The 20,000-nt window shown below is 40.6% G+C and overlaps 1 protein-coding gene and 1 long non-coding RNA gene across 10 annotated transcripts in view; one reads left to right on the top strand and one right to left on the bottom strand.

The window, feature by feature from the left end:
- Window positions 1-20,000, bottom strand: part of adgrb2 (adhesion G protein-coupled receptor B2) — a 551,118-nt gene that overhangs the window by 56,193 nt on the left and 474,925 nt on the right. For 7 of the 9 annotated variants that reach the window (XM_052472482.1, XM_052472488.1, XM_052472490.1 and 4 more), the window contains 2 exons: window positions 17,565-17,636; window positions 7,413-7,505 (listed from right to left, as the gene is read on the bottom strand). In XM_052472482.1, coding sequence (XP_052328442.1) covers window positions 7,413-7,505; window positions 17,565-17,636 — 165 coding nt within the window. The remainder of the gene's footprint in view (window positions 1-7,412; window positions 7,506-17,564; window positions 17,637-20,000) is intronic. The other 2 variants (XM_052472483.1, XM_052472486.1) reach the window with 1 other exon arrangement.
- LOC118380257 (uncharacterized) lies at window positions 4,129-11,631 on the top strand. Its single transcript, XR_004824814.2, has 4 exons — window positions 4,129-4,798; window positions 10,367-10,440; window positions 10,555-10,615; window positions 10,747-11,631. It is a non-coding gene; the product is annotated as an uncharacterized LOC118380257 (long non-coding RNA).

Raw genomic sequence — 20,000 nt, 5'->3', positions numbered from 1 at the left:
TGGCCTAACCTACATGACGCTAACAAACAACATATCCTAAAATCAGGACAGGATTTAAGTCAAATGGACAATATGGAACTGACAATCACAACTGTTGTTCATGAGTTTCACCCCATTGTCAGGATCAGTGGTTTCTAGTTTGTATACGTCAATTTTTAACAAGCTAATCATAGCGAAAAATAAAAAACGTCTGCATTTCCAACTGTATAAACACATTGCAAATAGGCTCATGATACCTCCTGATAAAGTTGGGCAGCTGATTTTCAAAGCTTAATGAGTCTAATTGAATTGTCACAGGAATGAGGACCAAAAAAGCCAATGGTCTGTTTTCCAAACGGTGGGCCTACTGCATGGAAGGGCATTCATACAATTGTATTGTGGTTGAACATGGTAGGTTGAACATGGTAGGTTGAACATGGTAGGTTGAACATGGTAGGTTGAACATGGTAGGCTACACTCCAGTAAGCATGAGCCAATGTCTTTTGGAAGTCTTTTTTTGGTACAGTCCGGACCGGACTTGATTTCCACATCCACGGATATTGGTATTTGCTTCGGTCGGGACAACATCTGAACCAATCATAGACATCTGTTTGGTTCAGATTTGGTACAATCCAGACCGGCCTTGATTTCAATGTCCACAGACATAGATTTTTGGTCCGTTCAGACCAAATCTGAACCAATCATAGACGTCCAAGCCTTGATTTGGCCCAAACACAAACGTCTATAAATGGCTTATTTTCATCATTCAGAACCAACAATATGCCTGATTTCAATATCTGGAAAATGCTTACAAAATAAATATTTTAAACTTCTGGAAAATACATATTTTCAACATCCAGAAAATAAGTATTTTAACATTTAATTCAGAACTAGAAATGAACCTGATTTCAAAGTCCGGAAAATACATATTTTTTTCAGCATCTGGAAAAGATGCCTTTTCAACGTCCTGGAAAATATCTATTTTAAACAAACAGAAAATAACTGTTCACCTTTTATTCAGAACTTAAATTGAACTTTAACATCTGGAAAACACGTAGACTTTAGATGTCTTTTCAAAGTAATTTGGATACTGGGAATATTCTAGTTTTGCGGGCAGCATTTTTTGGTCTTGCCTAGGGCAACAGAAGAGTAAGAACAGGCCCTGGTTAGATGACACCTTTCTGATAGTGCTACAGATGATTTAGAGACAGAGCTGTTAGGCTACACCAGGGATGGGAAACTCCAGTCCTCAGGGGCCTGATTGGTGTCACACCTCAGCCCCAGTTAACACACCTGATTGCAATAGTGAACTAATCATCCGTTTAGATTGTAATGACTTTAATCAGCTATGTTTGCTCGGTATGGAGATAAAATTGACACCTCCCCGGCCCCCAGGACTGGAGTTGCCCATCCCTGGGCTAAACCTTTCTAATGCTGCTACAGATGATTTAGAGACAGAGATGTTAGGCTAAACCTTTCTAATGCTGCTACAGATGATTTAGAGACAGATATGTTAGGCTAAACCTTTCTAATGGTGCTACAGATGATTTAGAGACAGAGATGTTAGGCTAAACCTTTCTAATGCTGCTACAGATGATTTAGAGACAGAGATGTTAGGCTAAACCTTTCTAATGGTGCTACAGATGATTTAGAGACAGAGATGTTAGGCTAAACCTTTCTAATGGTGCTACAGATGATTTAGAGACAGAGATGTTAGGCTAAACCTTTCTAATGCTGCTACAGATGATTTAGAGACAGAGATGTTAGGCTAAACCTTTCTAATGGTGCTACAGATGATTTAGAGACAGAGATGTTAGGCTAAACCTTTCTAATGGTGCTACAGATGATTTAGAGACAGAGGTGTTAGGCTAAACCTGTCTAATGGTGCTACAGATGATTTAGAGACAAAGAGATGCAGACTCAAGCCCCATATCGTCGAATCCCAAATGGCACCCTTTTCCCTACATAGTGCAATACTTTTGACCAGAGCCCTATCGGGGTTCACCATCTAGGGTGTAGGGTGCCATTGGGCACGCATCCTACAGTATATCCCTTTCTACTAAGAAGTGTATTTGAATGGCTGGTAGTGACAACAGATATCTGAGATATCTGAGCTACTCCTATAATATTTCTATCAGTATGTGTTTAGGAGAAGAATGAGTAAAGATAAATATTTTGCTTCAAAATAATCAAGAAGGATGAACAGCTGATGAAAATCGAGGTCAGTGTTATTTTTTCAAGAATGCTGGTTCTAATATTGTTTTGTTTTCAAGTGAGTAAATGCATCCATAATTGACATGATCTTCAGCACATCATTTCAAGCACTTACTTTACGCCAGACTTGTAACTGACATCAATCAAGAGCAAATGGCTAAACACATTGAATGACACCTTATTGGCGATGTTGCCATTTTGTCGGTCTGCAATGGCCATCTCAAGTCACTGGTCTCTTTCAAGTTGTCTACCTTTCTCTCTTTAAACCAAACACAATCATCTTCCTTATCCCAGCATTCTGCATTGATTGCCCTCAGCTTGTCTTTTGTAACCTCCACGAGAGAATTCGTTAGAACAAATTGCTTGGTGAAAAAAACAACACAAATATCAGCACACAAACAGATTGATTGGATTGAATGAGGGAAAGTTCCAGTGTGTCTTTCCAAAATGGCCTCCATTAAAACCTCCCCAACTTAATGTGGCCCCTCATTGCCATGCAGACCCAGGCCATTCATCTGTCTCCTCTCTCCCCCCAGCACCGATCTGCCTAGAATCCTCTATGGAGCCCGCTCACAAAAGCCTTTGTGTGGATATAAAACTATTAGGCATTTTTGGCACGACACAGAGAGAGACAGAGAGGGAGGGAGGGATAGAGAGACAGGAGAGGAAAAAGGAGGGGGGAGTGGAAGATGGAGGGAGAGGCAAAGTAAGAGAGAGATGGGGGGTGAAGAGGGAGGGAGAGAGGTGGAGGGAGGGGGAAAGGCAGTGAAAGGGGAACGTGGAAGAGAAAGAGAGAGCATGAGAGGGGGAGAGAAATAAAGATAATTAAAGGGACAGAAAGAGAAACAGAACATTTGAAAGAGGGAGAGAATGAATGCAGGTCTCAAAGGAGAGGAAAGCTCTTAGCACGCAAATCACACTGACTCACAAATGGCTCTCGCCTAAACAGACAAATGAGGATATAGACTCTCATCTCTCTCCCCCCTCTCTCTCTCACACCCACACACAGGCTGAGTATGTAAAGTGAATCAGGTTCACCATCAGCATCATTACTAAGTACTGTTTGTCCAGGCATTATTGTAGAGGACATTCACATTAGGCCTGGGTTCAGCCAACACTGGTAACCACTTAAGCACAAGAGAACTCCAATTCACTTATGGCTGAATTATTATTGGAATAAATGCAAGAACAAAACAACATTTGTATCCCAAAACTTCCTCTAAAAACACTTCCATCTAGATATAAAAAAGCAGCATAAAACAACGTTGACTGGTGGAAGCTAAGACTATAACTCAGACATGTGGGGTCTACTGGGTCAGACGGAAGTTCAAGATCCCTTCTGTAAAAACCTACTGGCACCAATCTACATACTAATATACTGCAGCCCAGTGATTTCCAAACCTTTTCCCCAATGGACCATAAAACAACATTAGTTGTTTTTGCAGGCTAATAAGATTTTTATTAAATAAATTGAAAGCCATTTCAGTATATTCACAATTTGGGAACCATTGTTGGAAACCTCGTGGCTAATGTACCAGATGTTCTATATGGCTACACACAGCATTGGCTACTTTAGGACATAGTATCTATCTACTGTGGTTGACATACTGATTTGCTGTTGGGGTACTGGTTGTGGTTATGTCCATGGTTGTGGTTGTAAGCTTGGTTATGGGCATGGTTGAGGGTGTGGTTCATGTGCTCATGGTTCGTGTGGTTGTTGTGGGGCAGGCTGTGGTAACAGCCTTGTTGGCAGCTGTGTTGACAGCCCTGGTGAGGGTGGAATGGTGGCAGGCATGTTGACTGTTGTTGGCATGACGATGACGAGCATGGAGAAGCTCCAGTGCCAGTGCTGTAGCGCAGAGAGCCACACTGCTGCCCGCAGTAGGACATGTTCTGACACTTCTGATGCAGGGATGGTGGGAGAGATGGATGGAGAGATGTGAGAGGAGGAGAGATGAGAGTGGAGGGAATGGAGGAGAGGACACAATTCAGATGGATTAGAAACATTAATACGAAGAGATTGTAAGTGATATGTGGGGAAGAAGAAATGATGAAGAGAATAAGAAAGAGAAGGAACAAGACAAGGTAAAAAAACAGGTTGAACATGCAGGAGAGAGGATGAACATGCAGGAGAGAGGATGAACATGCAAGAGAGAGGATGAACATGCAAGAGAGAGGATGAACATGTAAGAGAGAGGATGAACATGGAAGAGAGAGGATGAACATGGAAGAGAGAGGATGAACATGGAAGAGAGAGGATGAACATGGAAGAGAGAGGATGAACATGGAAGAGAGAGGCTGAACATGGAAGAGAGATAATGAACATGGAAGAGAGATAATGAACATGTAAGAGAGAGGATGAACATGTAAGAGAGAGAATGAACATGGAAGAGAAAGGATGAACATGGAAGAGAGGATGAACATGGAAGAGAGAGGAATGAACATGGAAGAGAGAGGATGAACATGCAAGAGAGAGGATGAACATGGAAAAGAGAGGATGAACATGCAAGAGAGAGGATGAACATGGAAGAGAGAAGATGAACTTGCAGGAGAGAGGATGAACATGTAAGAGAGAGCATGAACATGGAAGAGAGAGGATGAACATGTAAGTGAGAATAGAGGGGGAGAATGGGAGGGACTAGTTACTCTAGTCTTAGGCTGTACTCTAGTCTGTATACTGATCAACTCAAAATGTCCTCCTATCCTCTCAATATGTCCTCCTAACCTCTCAATAGGTCCTCCTATCCTCTCAATTTGTCCTCCTATCCTCCCAATATGTCCTCCTATCCTCTCAATATGTCCTCCTTTACTCTCAATATGTCCTCCTATCCTCTCAAAATGTCCTGCTATCCTCTCAATATGTCTTCCTATGCTCTCAAAATGTCCTCCTATCCTCTCAATATGTCCTCCTATCATCTCAATATGTCCTCCTATCATCTCAATATGTCCTCCTACCCTCTCAAGATGTCCTCCTATCCTCTCAATATGTCCTCCTACCCTCTCAAGATGTCCTCCTATCCCCTCAATATGTCCTCCTATCCCCTCAATATGTCCTCCTATCCTCTCAATATGTCGTCCTATGCTCACAATTTGTCCTCCTATCCTCCCAATATGTCCTCCTATACTCTCAAGATGTCCTCCTATCCTCCCAATATGTCCTCCTTTCCTCTCAAAATGTCCTCCTCTCCCCTCAAGATGTCCTCCTTTACTCTCAATATGTCCACCTATCCTCTCAAGATGTCTCCCTATACTCTCAATATGTCCTCCTAACCTCTCAAGATGTCCTCCTAACCTCTCAATATGTCCTCCTAACCTCTCAATATGTCCTCCTATCCTCTCAATATGTCCTCCTATCCCCTCAAGATGTCCTCCTAACCTCTCAAGATGTCCTCCTAACCTCTCAATATGTCCTCCTATCCTCTCAATATGTCCTCCTATGCTCTCAATATGTCCTCCTAAACTCTCAAGTTGTCCTCCAATACTCTCAATATGTCCTCCTATCGTCTCAATATGTCCACCTATCCTCTCAAGATGTCCTCCTATCCTCTCAAAATGTCCACCTATCCACTTAAGATGTCCTCCAATACTCTCAATATGTCCTCCTATCCTCTCAATATGTCCTCCTATCCTCTCAAGATGTCCTCCTATCCTCTTAAGTAAGTTTATGGTAACACTACTTGAAATCTTAAATAAGGCCTTCTTAATACTGTTATGGCTGCTTTGTCATGTCATGTCTATAACAGGTTCCAGTAAAGTTTGCCATTTTCATTGAGTCGCCTAGAGCCTTTTACTATGAGGGATTAATTCAGGATTATACCATTTGTAAAATTACTGTTGGAAACACTGGATTTACCAATTGATTTGAAATGACTGCTTTCAGCACAGTGCTCCGTGTTACCTTTGGCAGGAGTCGGTTTCCTCATAAATAAGACCATTCATATTACCTGAACATCTGACATCACCCGGAACAACCCTGGGCCATACCTTTTCCAGGTCAGTGATTTTAGGCAAGGAAAATCTCTGAACCTGACAGCTTTGAAGAACAAATTCAAGACAAGTACTTTCCCCCAAAAATAAATGTTTTTTGTTAATTTGCAGTAAATCATCAGCCTCCTAACATTCCTAGCGGTCCATTCAACAGACCAAAATATTACAGTAAATGACTGTGTGATGAATAAAACTAAAGGGGAGGGAGTGGTCAGCGTCGGAACCTCCGTAACTAATACAAATGACAGAACGTTGTGACCTGGTCGACATTGGGAGGCACTTCATGTCTTTATGATTTAAAAGAGTATTATGATTTTGGACAAAGTAACCTTTCTTGTAACTTTACACCCTGCGCATAATGATAGGACCTTTCTTATAGGCTCAACAAACCTGCCGCAGTCACTGTCGAGTCAATATAAACGTGAAGAAAATATGAAAATAACTGATTACAGGTGCGCTAAGAAAAAATCTTTAGGAGGGACTGGAAATAGATAATCAATTTTGACTAGGATATTAGTCCTTTTTTTAGCCCTTTTTCTCCCAGATTGGTAGTTCTCCCATCGCTGCAACTCCCGTACGTACTCGCGAGAGGTGAAGTTTGAGAGCTGTGCGTCCTTCGAAACACAACCCAGCCAAGCCGCACTGCTTCTTGACATACTGCTCGCTTAACCCGGAAGCCAGACGCATCAATGTGGCAGAGGAAAAAACATACAACTGTGAACTGAGTCAGCATGCATGAACCCGGCCCACCACGAGGAGTCGCTCGAGCACAATGGGACAAGGACATTCCAGTCGGCCAAACCCTCCCCTAACCCGGACAATTGTGCGCCGCATCATGGGTCTCCCGGTTGCAGCCGGCTGCAACACAGCCTGGGATCGAACCTGTAGTGATGCCTCTAGTGATGCCTCTAGCACTGCAAAGCAGTGGCTTTGACCGCACCACTCGGGAGGCCCTAGGATGTTAGTCCTAATCCGAAATTGACAGCTCTCAAATCCTCTCAAAACCCCACAAGTGAATTGGGTGTAGGGTCTAGTGGTCGATTTGGGATTGAGATTGGGATTAAAAAACAGTGAAGGACAGTATTTGGAGAAAAGGAACAAGGCAGTTTTAGGACCAACATGATGTTGTTATGTAGCCTGCTCCCAAAGTTGTCAAGACAGCACAAACAGATCAGGGGCCAGACTAGTAGTGGTTATGGGTCTAATATGGGATGAAATGAAATGTTATTCACCATGATCTGCACCTGTCCGTTCTTGCATGAGTCCGGTGAGTTCTCGCTGTCATCTTTACATCCCCCCATCCGACAGCGCACTGCGTCCTGGACCTTGAAGAGAGGGATGAGGAGCGAAGGAAGGAAGCAGAAGAGGAGGGATAAGGGGAGGAAAGGAGCAAATTAAAGGTCTTTATTGGTTAAGTTCACAACATTAAGACTACCATAGACACTATGTTCATGTATACAGTACTGTACACATGTGAAGTGAACCACTGAAGTGGTTCTCAATCAGAGGCAGGTGTTTATCGTTGTCTCTGATTGGGAACCATATTTAGGCAGCCATATTCTTTGGTTGTATTGTGGGTGATTGTCCTGAGTGTCTTGATGTCCTTGTTCAATGTATGTTGACACAAGTATAGGCTGTTTTCGGTTTTCACTATGTTTATTGTTTTTTAGTGTTCGTGTTTAGTCGTGTTTACGTTTGTTTAAATAAACATGGATCGCAATCGACATGCTGCAGTTTGGTCCGACTCTCCTTCACCATATGAAAACCGTGACAGAATCACCCACACCACAACCAAAGAATATGGCTGCCTAAATATGGTTCCCAATCAGAGACAACGATAAACACCTGCCTCTGATTGAGAACCACTTCAGACAGCCATAGACTAACCTAGAACACCCCACTAAGCTACAATCCCACTATCTACACACCACATACAAAAATCCATGTCACACCCTGGCCTGACCAAATACATGAATAAAAACACAAAATACTATGACCAGGGCGTGACACTAACCCAGTCACATCAAACTGTGAAAGGACAGCTAACATTCCCTTTTCATTTGTTTCAGCTGTTTTGCATTGACATGTATTCCAATGTAATGATGCTCCATTATGATGTCACCTGGTCAGATAAATGGCTAGCTGACATCTGACCCCGTTAGCTCAATATGGAAGGGGGAAGATCGAATTCATATGTTGCAGAGGTCTGAGTGGCAAACAGCAAGGTTCCTACAAACCTGTGTTGTTGCAAATCTATTGCTAGCTAGAAGCAATATTAATAACAATAATAGCATAAAAGCTTAAACTCTTAGAGAGTGTTCGTAAATTCAACCTGGAGTGCCAGAGTGCGCTCAGTAAATTCAGTGTTGTCAGATTGTCCGTTAGTAAATCCAGAGTGTTTTGCTCTCGGAGCATTCAGAGAGCACACTGGACGCTCTAGCAGAGGAGTAACATTGACCTCACAACGACAGTCAAGCACCCAAGCTAACTGGCTAAAGTTGACTAGCTTGCTAGTTACTTCCAGACCTCATTTTGACCATTTTCCTCACCCTAGCAGAGGTGGTTAGGCTGTTTTCATGTTGTCTAAAGCGTTGGTGACTGTAACTGTGCTGCTGGCAACAATTTACTTCTGCTGGCAACAATTTACTTTTTTTTTTACATTTACTGACACGCATTTGTAAATTCATCAGTTATTCTGCACTCTGGCACACTCAGATGAGAGTGCTCTGAAATCGGAGTAGATAGCCAGAGTGAATTTACGAAGGGACTCTAATATAGAACCTTTTGGTCAATTCATAATGTAACTGCCCTTCCGATTCAAAAACCAACCCTCATTCCAGCATGACAATAGAAGTAGCCTACCAATAAGCATGTTATTGTTCAACTTATTAAGGTAATTTAATTCAAACATATGAAGCCAAAGTCATATGATAAACTACAGGCTACATAAATACATTTGAAACTTTATTTAACTAACGTTAAAACCTCTTGAGTGTAGGGGGCAGTATTTTCATGTTTGGATGAAAAACGGACCCAAATGAAACTGCCTATTTCTTAGGCCCAGAATCTAGAATATGCATATAATAGTCAGATAAGGATAGAACACACTCTACAGTTTCCAAAACTGTCAAAGTATTGTCTGTGAGTAAAACAGAACTGATATTGCAGGCGAAAACCTGAGGAAAATCCAACCAGGAAGTGCTGTTTTTCCTGATACCTCTCTGTTCCATTGCATGCCTTCCCTCCATTTAAAGGGATATCAACCAGATTCATTTTCCTATGGCTTCCACATGGCGTGAACAGTCTTTAGACATAGTTTCAGGCTTTTATTCTGAAAAATTAGCGAGAAAGATCACATCACGTCATTGGATGGCTGGGTGCCAGCAGAGTTTTGCATGCGTGAGCAGCTTGGAGCAGACATTTTCTCTCTCACTCCTGTTGAAAAAGCTACAGTTGGGTTGAAATATTATTTATTATTTATTGTAAAAAGAACCTGAGGATTGATTATAAAAAAACGTTTGACATGTTTCTACGAACTTTATGAATACTATTTGGAATTTTCGTCTGCCCCGTCATGACCGCTCGAGCCTGTGGATTTCTGAACATAACGTGCCAACCAAATGGAGGTGTTTTGGATGTAAAAATAATCTTTATGGAACAAAAGGAACATTTATTGTGTAACTGGGAGTCTCGTGAGTGCAAACATCCGAAGATCATCAAAGGTAAGTGATTCATTTTATTGCTTTTCTGACTTTCGTGACCAATCTACTTGGCTGCTAGCTGTTTGTAATGTTTTGTCTGCTGAGAGAGATGTCCTTACATAAACGCTTGGATAGCTTTCGCCAAAAAGCTTTTTTGAAATCTGACACGCCAGGTGGATTAACAACAAGCTAATCTGTGTTTTTCTATATTGCACTTGTCAGTTCATGAAAATTAAATATTTTTTGTAATTTAATTTGAATTTGGCGCTCTGCAATTCAGCGGATGTTGACGAAAATGATTCCGCTAACGGGATGGGTGCGCCAAGAAGTTAAACAGAAAAACACAGGATACTTTAATTCTCCACTTTTCAAGCTCGCCAGCCAACTCTTTCAAATAAACATACTGTTTTATTATGGTATGTTCCAAATATAGCTACAGACCCAGCCTGACATTGAAAATGAGCTAATTGTTACTTTTATTTCAGTATTTCAGTGTGGAGTCGGATGAGGGGACTATGCTTCATGAAGGCATTAGAATACTGTTGCTGACTGAGAGGAGGTATGTATAAATAATTGATAATAAATTCAGTACAATAAATATTGGTGATTCAATAGCCTACTTAATCATTACATAACGTTTAACACTTTCTCTGTGTTTTGCAACTTATGGCAGTAACCAAGAACTATAAGAGGCAGCGAATCTCACTTTCAATTGCTGCTGACAACAACTGCATGTAAGTTGTTCTTCAACATCATAATAATTATATGTCTGCATAGTATTTGGTCATTTTTGCAGATTAATTCATGCTTATTTCCAAAGATTAACTTGTGTTTTTGGTTGTTTTTTATTTTTCTCTGGAACCAGTGAGGCAACAACCCAAACTGTACTGGTGGTAGGTAGCCCAGTGGTTAAGGAGTTGGACCTGTGGCAGGAATTGGACCTGAGGCTGTAAGGTTGCTGGTTTGAATCCCGGGCTGGGTGCAGGAAAGAAATGGGTGGAATTGATTTGATAACTCTAGGGCTGCTGGGTTCACATCCTCAAAACATTCCCCTACAGTTGGGGCCTTGAGCAAGGCCCTTAACCCCACAACATGCTCTCCATCCAGGGGCGCTGCACTGCATATTGAACCATGTCTTAACTGCATGTGTGAAGTCTGCTGTTTGGGGGTGTTGAGAATGGAGCAGAAGCCACATTTTCGTTGTTTGCTGTAACTAATGGACAAAGTTGTACTTTATTGTAAAGATGTCAGCCAGAGTTGACATGGGCCAACAATCAAACAAAGAGATGCCTCCCTGGTCACCGGTGAATATTTCCAAACTATGTTAGCATATACAGTAATGACAATACATTCTAAAAACTATGCTGGGGTTGTTTTGTCCATTATTTAATTGTTTATTAAATTATTTTCTTAGCAAAAATTATTACTATTTAATAGTGGTAGCCATAATTCATAAATGGCACCATGCAGGGTTCTATGTGGAATCATTTTGATTCAGTGAAGTAGAACCTCTATGGTTCTGGTCAAATAACCCTACAAAAGGGTCCTATATAGAACATTTAGGGGTTCCATACCGTATATGAAGCAAGATATATAACCCTTATGGTTCTTTAAGGAACCTTTCTAAGAGTGTAGCTACAAACAAATATATTACCTTGCTGATGCTAATGTTTTATCATCTATATTGGGTTTTATTATGGATTTTATGTTATACCATGGCATTGTTGAACACTCATTTCGGATTGACTTGAAGGGCATTCTAGAGCATGTTTTATTTCCCTATAGTGGGAAATTGTGGCTCTACGCAATTTTTACATGTTCTATGTTTGAGCTGCTTTTGAAAGAAAAGTTTAATTGAACTCTATATGCGATAGCAGAGTGGAACGGACCTTCCACGGAGTTGGATTATTATCCAAAGAATGCATAGCCTCTTGTTGATTATCCCTCACATGTAGAATTGTTTATTACACTTCATCAACATGCATTGCATCATTATTGGCTTTTAATTAAGTTAAAAATCTCAGTTTCTTAAATGTGTTTGTTACCTTTTAATACTACTGTATTCATAAAAAAAACACTATTTGAAAACATCCAAAGAAAAAGAAAGTGAGAGAATAGAAATAAAGACAGAGACTGAGAAAGTGAGGGAGAGAACTGAAGAACAAAGAGCAGTACAGTAAAGTACTTAAATAAAAGTACTTTAAAGTACTAGGTAAATCGTTTTTTGGGGTATGTGTACTTTACTGTATTATTAATATTTTTGACTGCTTTTACTTCACTACATTCCAAAAGAAAATAATATACTTTTCACTAGATACATTTTCCCCGAGACTCAAAAGTACTCACATTTTGAATGCTTAGCAGGACAGGAAAACGGTCCAATTCACACACTAAAGAGAACATCCCTGGTCCTCCCTACTGCCTCTGATCTGGTGGACTCACTAAACAGAGAACATCCCTGGTCCTCCCTACTGCCTCTGATCTGGTGGACTCACTAAACAGAGAACATCCCTGGTCCTCCCTACTGCCTCTGATCTGGTGGTCTCACTAAATCGAGAACATCCCTGGTCCTCCCTACTGCCTCTGATCTGGTGGACTCACTAAACAGAGAACATCCCTGGTCCTCCCTACTGCCTCTGATCTGGTGGACTCACTAAAAACAAATGCTTTGTTTGTAAATTATGTCTGAGTGTTGGAGCATGACACTGGCAATGTGTAAATAATAAAAAGTAAATAAACAATTGTGCAGTTTGGTTTGCTTAATATAAGTAATTTGAAACGATTTATACTTTTACTTTTACCTTGATACTTAAGTATATTTTTTCAATTGCATATATTTCCCATGCTTAAGTATATATAAAACCAAATACTCTTAGACTTTTACTCAAGTGGTATTTTACCGGGTGAATTTCACTTTTACTTGAGCCATTTTCTATTAAGGTATCTTTATTTTACTCAAGTTTGACAAACGGGTACCAAAAGTACACAGTTGTTGAATCTAGATAGGCAGCCAGTCTACTGAGGGTTCCGTTAGGAGGATAATACTATTAAAACAAAGATAGATACGGTGGTAACTGACGCCAGAGACGCAGCGCTCAGAGATATAGCATATTGTTTGCTATTCTCTGATACTTTCATTAGGTAAGCTAATGCTGGGTGTTGGGTACAGACTATGACATTTACACCCACATTACCTTTGGCATCACAAGTCACTTGAGAGAGAGAGCTAATAACAAGGCTTTCACATTCAGGCCTGCCCCGAGCGATAAAATACCCCCGATGGAACAGCGGCGACTGTGAAGACACACCAATACAGGCACAGACACATGCATACACACACATACGCCCTAATACACACATGCACAGATGGATGTTGTGTTGTAGACGCGCGGTAATAGAGTAGTGGCAGGAGGGCAAACACTTAATGTGTTGTGAAATCTGTTTTGAATGAATTGTAATGTTTTTGAAATTGTATAACTGCCTCAATTTTGCTGGACACCAGGAAGAGTACTGGGGATTCATAATAAATACAAATACATTCAACAACTTCACTGTTGAATGTTGGGCATAACGTGCATTGGGGACAATGATAATAATGTTTAAAAAAATGAGATACTTGAACCAGTGCTTGACTTGGAGTGAATAGTTGCAGGACTCATTTTGAGTGCTGGTACTGTTTATATGTACACTACATGACCAATCGTCGAACATCTCATACCAAAATCATGGGCATTAATATGGAGTTGGTCCCCTGTTTGCTGCTACAAAAGCCTCCACTCTTCTGGGAAGGCTTTGCACTAGATGTTGGAACATTGCTGCAGGGACTTGGTTCCATTCAGCCACAAGAGCATTAGTGATGTCAGGCACCTATATTGGACGATTAAGCCTGGCTCGCTGTCTGCATTCCAATTCATCCATTCATTTCCACTGCTCCAGAGTCCAATGGGGGCGAGCTTTACACCACTCCAGCCCGATGCTTGGCACTGTGCATGGGGATCTTAGGCTTGTGTGTGGCTGCTCGGCCATGGAAACCCATTTCATGAAGCTCCCGCCGAAAAGTTATTGTGCTGATGTTGCTTCCAGATGCAGTTTGGAACATGGTAGTGAGTTTTGCAACCGAGGACAGACGTTGTTTACGCACTACACACTTCAGCACTCGGCGGTCCCGTTCTGGGAGCTTGTGTGACCTATCACGTCGCGGCTGAGCCATTGTTGCTCCTAGACATTTCCACTTCACAATATTAGTACTTAAAATTGACCGGGGCAGCTCTAGCAGGGCAGAAATTTGATGAACTGACTTGTTAGAAAGGTGGCTTCCTATGATGGTGCCTCATTGTTTGTCAATGTTTGCATTGCTGTGAGCTCGATTTTATACACGTGTCAGCAACAGGTGTAGATGAAATAGCTGAATCCACTCATTTGAAAGTGTGTCCACATAATTTTGTATATACAGTGCGTTCTGAATATATTCAGACCTTGACTTTTTTCACATGTTGTTACGTTACAGCCTAATGCTAAAATGTATTACATTTTAAAAAATCCTCGTAAATTTATACACAATACCCCATAATGACAAAGATTATTTTTTATTTTTTATCCATTTACAAAAAATGTGCAGTGTGTAACCAGCTCAACATTGATAGGACACGTGAATGTACGTATACACATATCACACACAATGACTACACTGACTCGCTGTGACGACAAATCGTGTCTATGAACAAAGTCCATATTTAGACATCCATTTTGTTTCAGGTTCATCTCTTTTATTGCATTCAGTTTGTTTTATCTCCTTCATTTGATTATTTTACGACAAAGTGTGTTGCTGTTTTAAATTGACTTTAAGTTTGATTTGAAGTGTGGTTGTTGTCCCTGACTCAATGAACTCTGCTAATCTGTAATCTGTTTCCCACCATCCCTCCATGATATCAGTGAACCATGTCTTCACCTGAGGACAGAGACAGTATGACCTGACTTCAATCTGAGCCGATGAGTAGGACAACAAATCGCCACCCTATGAGTGGAATCTGAGAACAGAACACTGAAATGAGCTGCAGAGCCAATGACAAGCCATCTTCACTCACAGTGGGTGTTCAGCGTGTGTCCGTGTGTCCGTGTGTCCGTGTGTGTGTGTGTGTGAGAGAGAGAGAGAGAGAGAGAGAGAGAGAGAGAGAGAGAGAGAGAGAGAGAGAGAGAGAGAGAGAGAGAGAGAGAGAGAGAGAGAGAGAGAGAGAGAGAGAGAGAGAGAGAGAGAGGAGAGAGAGAGAGAGAGAGAGAGAGATCTATCTATCTATCTATCTATCTATTCAATCAATTCAAGGGGCTTTATTGGTATGGGAAACATATGTTAACATTGCCAAAGAAAGTGAAGTAGATAATATACAAATGTGAAATAAAAATGAACATAAAACATTACACTCACACACTACAAATGTCATATTATGTATTAATTACAGTGTTGTAACAATGTGCAAATAGTTAAAGTACAAAAGGGAAAAGAAATAAACATAAATATAGGTTGTATTTGCAATGATATTTGTTCTTTACTGGTTGCTCTTTTCTTGTGGCAACAGGTCACACATCTTGCTTCTGTGATGGAACACTGTGGTATTTCACACAATAGATATGGGAGTTCATCAAAATCGGGTTTGTTTTCAAATTGTTTGTGGATCTGTGTAATCTGAAGGAAATATGTATATCTAATACGGTTATACATTTGGCAGCAGGTTAGGAAGTGCAGCTCAGTTTCCACCTCATTTTGTGGGCAGTGTGCACATCTTTCGAGCCAGGTCTGCCTACGGCGACCTTTCTCAATGGCAAGGCTATGATCACTGAGTCTGTACATAGTCAAAAGTTAAGTTTGGGTCAGTCTTAAGTATCAACCTACTGAAGTATCATTATAATTCTTCTCTGCATGCATTATTTGGTATTTTACGTTGTACACGGAGGATATTTTTGCAGAATTCTGCATGCAGAGTCTGAATTTGGTGTTTATCCCATTTTGAGAATTATTGGTTGGTGAGCGGACCACAGACCTCACAACCATTAAGGGCAATGGGTTCTATAACTGATTCAAGTATTTTTAGCCAGATCCTAATTTGTACATGTAGGTAGCACACAGGAGGACATTTTATCTCTATCTTCAACTAGCTTTCTCTCTCTCTCTCCATCCTCTCTAAGTTAACTCTGATTCCCTGCTGGGTACTTTGGCACGCTAATGGCTAGGTCATTCTCATTTCACAGTCAAATGGGTTTCCTTTGGGTCTATAATGTACTCCCCCCCCCCCATGTTCACCCTCTCCCCTTTGTGTTCTTCATTATCCCTGTCTCCTTCTCTCTCCCACTATTTGCTCTGTCACCTCTCCCTCCCTATTTTTGTCCCACTCCCCCTCCTCTCTGCTAAGGTCATTATTTTCATACATACACCCATGTCCCTTACCTCTCTCCTCATTTTATCCATCCATCCATCCATCTCTCTCCCTCCCCTCTCTCTGTTTGTCACGGTTTCTATATAAACATCTATGTTTTCTCACTCCTCCCTCTCCCCCCTCTCTCATTTTGCGAATCACATATTCTATACATCTGTGTTCTCTCACTCCCTATTGGATAAATAACATTTTCCACAGATGTCTGCATGCTCTCTTAACCATGCTCTTTTCCCTCCCTCCCTTCCTCGTTCTCATACACATGTTGTTGCTCTGCAACACACCCTCTCTATAGATCCATGAACTCTGTTCATTCAATCTTCTTCTATTCCAACCCTCTGACTATCTGTTCATCTCTGCATCTTCTTTAGACCATCTCTCATCCCACTTTCCTCTCCTTTTCTCCACATCTCTCCAATCCGGAGGTAGCATACTCTCCTTACCCGTTGTGCTGCAGCTATTAGGGATTAGGTTCAGTCCCTGGCAGAGATTTTCATATTTACTAAAATAATTCCTGGATTTAGTTGACTAATCCTACGCTTTTGTGATATTGATTTAACATATATGGCTTAGCGCTTCTGGCATTTAATATTATGTTTTAAACTACTGTATCAGTTTATCCAATAACCTATTTAACTATGCATATCGTAGCTGGAGGAGAGGCTTGGAGATGCTGTGTCGGCACGGAATGGATCAAACCCCAATACATTGTGGGTAGTTGGGTATTTGGGCATACTAGGGGGTAGTTTGCGATTGTGTGTGTGTACGTGTGTGTGTGTACGTGTACGTGTGTGTGTATGTGTACATGTGTGTATGCTTTCGGGTACGTGTGTGTGTGCATGCATGTGTGTGCATGCTTGTGTGTGTGTGTGATAGATGGGTATTTGGTCTCACTAGGGGCCCTGTGTGGGTCTGTGGTGAATGAGCATTGAGGGCATTAGAATGGGGACTTATCATCTTACTTCATAGTGTCTTACTAATCTCTTTATAGGGGCCCTGCATCATCTGGACAATGCTGTATTATATTAATATATGCTGGAGCTATTGGCATATTCACAAGAGTAATCCTTCCCATGTCTGAGCTGATTCTCTGTCTAGCTAGCTAGCTGGTACTGTAGTAGGAGAAAGTCAACATACAGTAAACACAGACAGACAGACAGACAGACAGACAGACAGACAGACAGACAGACAGACAGACAGACAGACAGACAGACAGACAGACAGACAGACAGACACATGTTTACACACACACACTAACCTCGCGGCGCATGACACAGTGCACAGTAATGATGACAAAGCCCTGGACAGAGTCAAAGACAGCAAACAGCACCTGAAAAAGAGCAGAACAGGAGTCAGTTAGCACATACAGTAGATAGAGAGACAGAGAGAGAAAGATCAACAGAGAGAGAGAGAGAGAGAGAGAGAGAGAGAGAGAGAGAGAGAGAGAGAGAGAGAGAGAGAGAGAGAGAGAGAGAGAGAGAGAGAGAGAGAGAATTTGGGAATTTATTTTGATAATCTATACAAAAACATCCCACAAAAAGACTTACAACAGAACCAATTAGAAATCATGAAAAATGGAGCATCCTTGAATCAGTCATTAAAAACAACCTAAATCCATTAGATTACCCAATAACCCAACAAGAAATACATGAATATCTCAAATATATCAAATGAAAGAAGGCTTGTGGTCTAGACAACATTGAAATGAAATGCTGAGTTGCAAGATGCTGTGCTTAAATTGTTCAACATGGATTTAACTTCTTTCTGCTTCCCTGATGTCTGGAACCAGGGGCTCATCTCCCCGATCCACAAAAGTGGAGACAAATCAGACTCCAATAATTACAGGGAATTTACGTAAACAGCAACTTGGGAAAGGTTTTCTGTAGCATTTTGAATTCAAGAATTCAAACCTTTCCTCAAGAAAAAAAATGTAATAAGTAAATGTCAAATTGGCTTTCTCCCCAACTATCGCACTACTGACCATATATACACCTTACACACACTAATTAATAAACACCATCACACTACTGACCATATACACACCTTACACACACTAATTAAAAATAGAGCAAAATCTTTGCTTGCTTTATTGACTTAAAAAATAATTTGATTATATTTGGCACAAAATTATTTTCACAATGTCGAGGTGTGACACAAGGCTGCAGTTTGTGTCCAAATCTTTTCAACATTTATATCAATGAATTGGCAGACATGTTGGACCATTCTCCAGCCCCAGGACTCACACTATTTGAAGGAGGTACCAACCAAAGAAGGTCTTCAACAGAACCTTAACATTCTAGAGCAATATTGTCAAAATTGGGCCTTGGCAGTAATTTTAGTTTTTTGTAAATCATGATTTTCCCCCAAAAAACAGAAACACAAATATAAATTCACCCTGAACAACACCATAATTGAACACACAAAAAATGAATCATACCTTGGTCTGACGATATCTGCATCGGGAAACTTTAATATGCAGTGAATGCACTCAAAGATAAAGGCCGCAGAGCAATGTATGCAATAAAAATGTCATTATTCAAAATCAACATCCCAATTAGAATTTGGACAAAAATATTTGATAGTGTAATCCTCCCAATAGCTCTTTACGGAAGTGAGGTTTGGGAGCCCCTCAATAAACTAGACTTTAATATGTGGGACAAACATCCAATTGAAGCCCTACATGCAGAATTCTGTCGGAAAATTCTAGAAGTCTAGAGAAATACACCAACTAATGCATGTGGGGCAGAATTGTGCCGCTTTAAAATGGTAATGAAAATACAGAAAATATCATTACAATTTTGGCTACATCTAAACTCAAGTCAAACATCAAGCACTTCAAACCCAAGAACTGAGCCTAGAAACAAGCCCTCCCAGTCAGCTGGTGTTGGACTTAACCAACCAAGCTGACACCAGCACTGCTTCAAAAGAAAGAATTCCAATAAACAAAGTCATGACCCAATCAAAGGTCTCATATTTACAACATTGGAAAAAAGAAACAAAATCCCAAAGCCGACTAATTTGCTATTTTTATTATTTTTTTAAACAGAGAATATGAATTAGCTGATTCTCTCTACGCTGTCAGAGATAGGAAGCAGAGACAGATCCTTACCAAGTACAGGCTGAGTGAGCACCGATTGGCAATAGAAACCGGCAGACATTAAAAGACCTGGCTACCCAAAGAGGAGCGTGTATGTGGTCACTGCACCACAAGGGAGGTAGAAACAGAGATGCACTTTCTCCTTTACTGTGAGAAATATTCCTCACCAAGAGATTCATTATTCTCAGAAATTACTACATTTATTCCAAATGTTTACTTTAAACCCAGAGGAAAAACAAAATATACTCATGGGCGAAGGAGCAATGGCTCCTCTTGCAGCCAAATATGCATTTGCCTGCCATAGCCTGAGGGACACTGAATAATAATGTCTGTATAGTAAACAGTAACTTACTTATTATTAGTATTAATGTTATTACTATTATTGTTATTACTATTATTATTGTTGTTATCATTCCAAATAGTAATGGTATGGGTGATAATGGTAATGATAGCAATGTAATGATGGTGGTGGTAGTAGTAGTAATAATGATAGTAGTTGTAGTACTGATGTAATGGTGAAGATGACAGTTATTTAGTTATAAGTTAGTTATAGTTTCATTTGACATGTTTAGCGTTTTATATTTATTACATTTCTAC

The sequence above is a fragment of the Oncorhynchus keta genome, chromosome 20, assembly GCF_023373465.1.
Source record: "Oncorhynchus keta strain PuntledgeMale-10-30-2019 chromosome 20, Oket_V2, whole genome shotgun sequence".
NCBI lineage: Eukaryota > Metazoa > Chordata > Actinopteri > Salmoniformes > Salmonidae > Oncorhynchus > Oncorhynchus keta.
The sequence above is the reverse complement of the archived record's forward strand: the minus strand, read 5'-3'. Positions and strand labels throughout refer to the sequence as shown.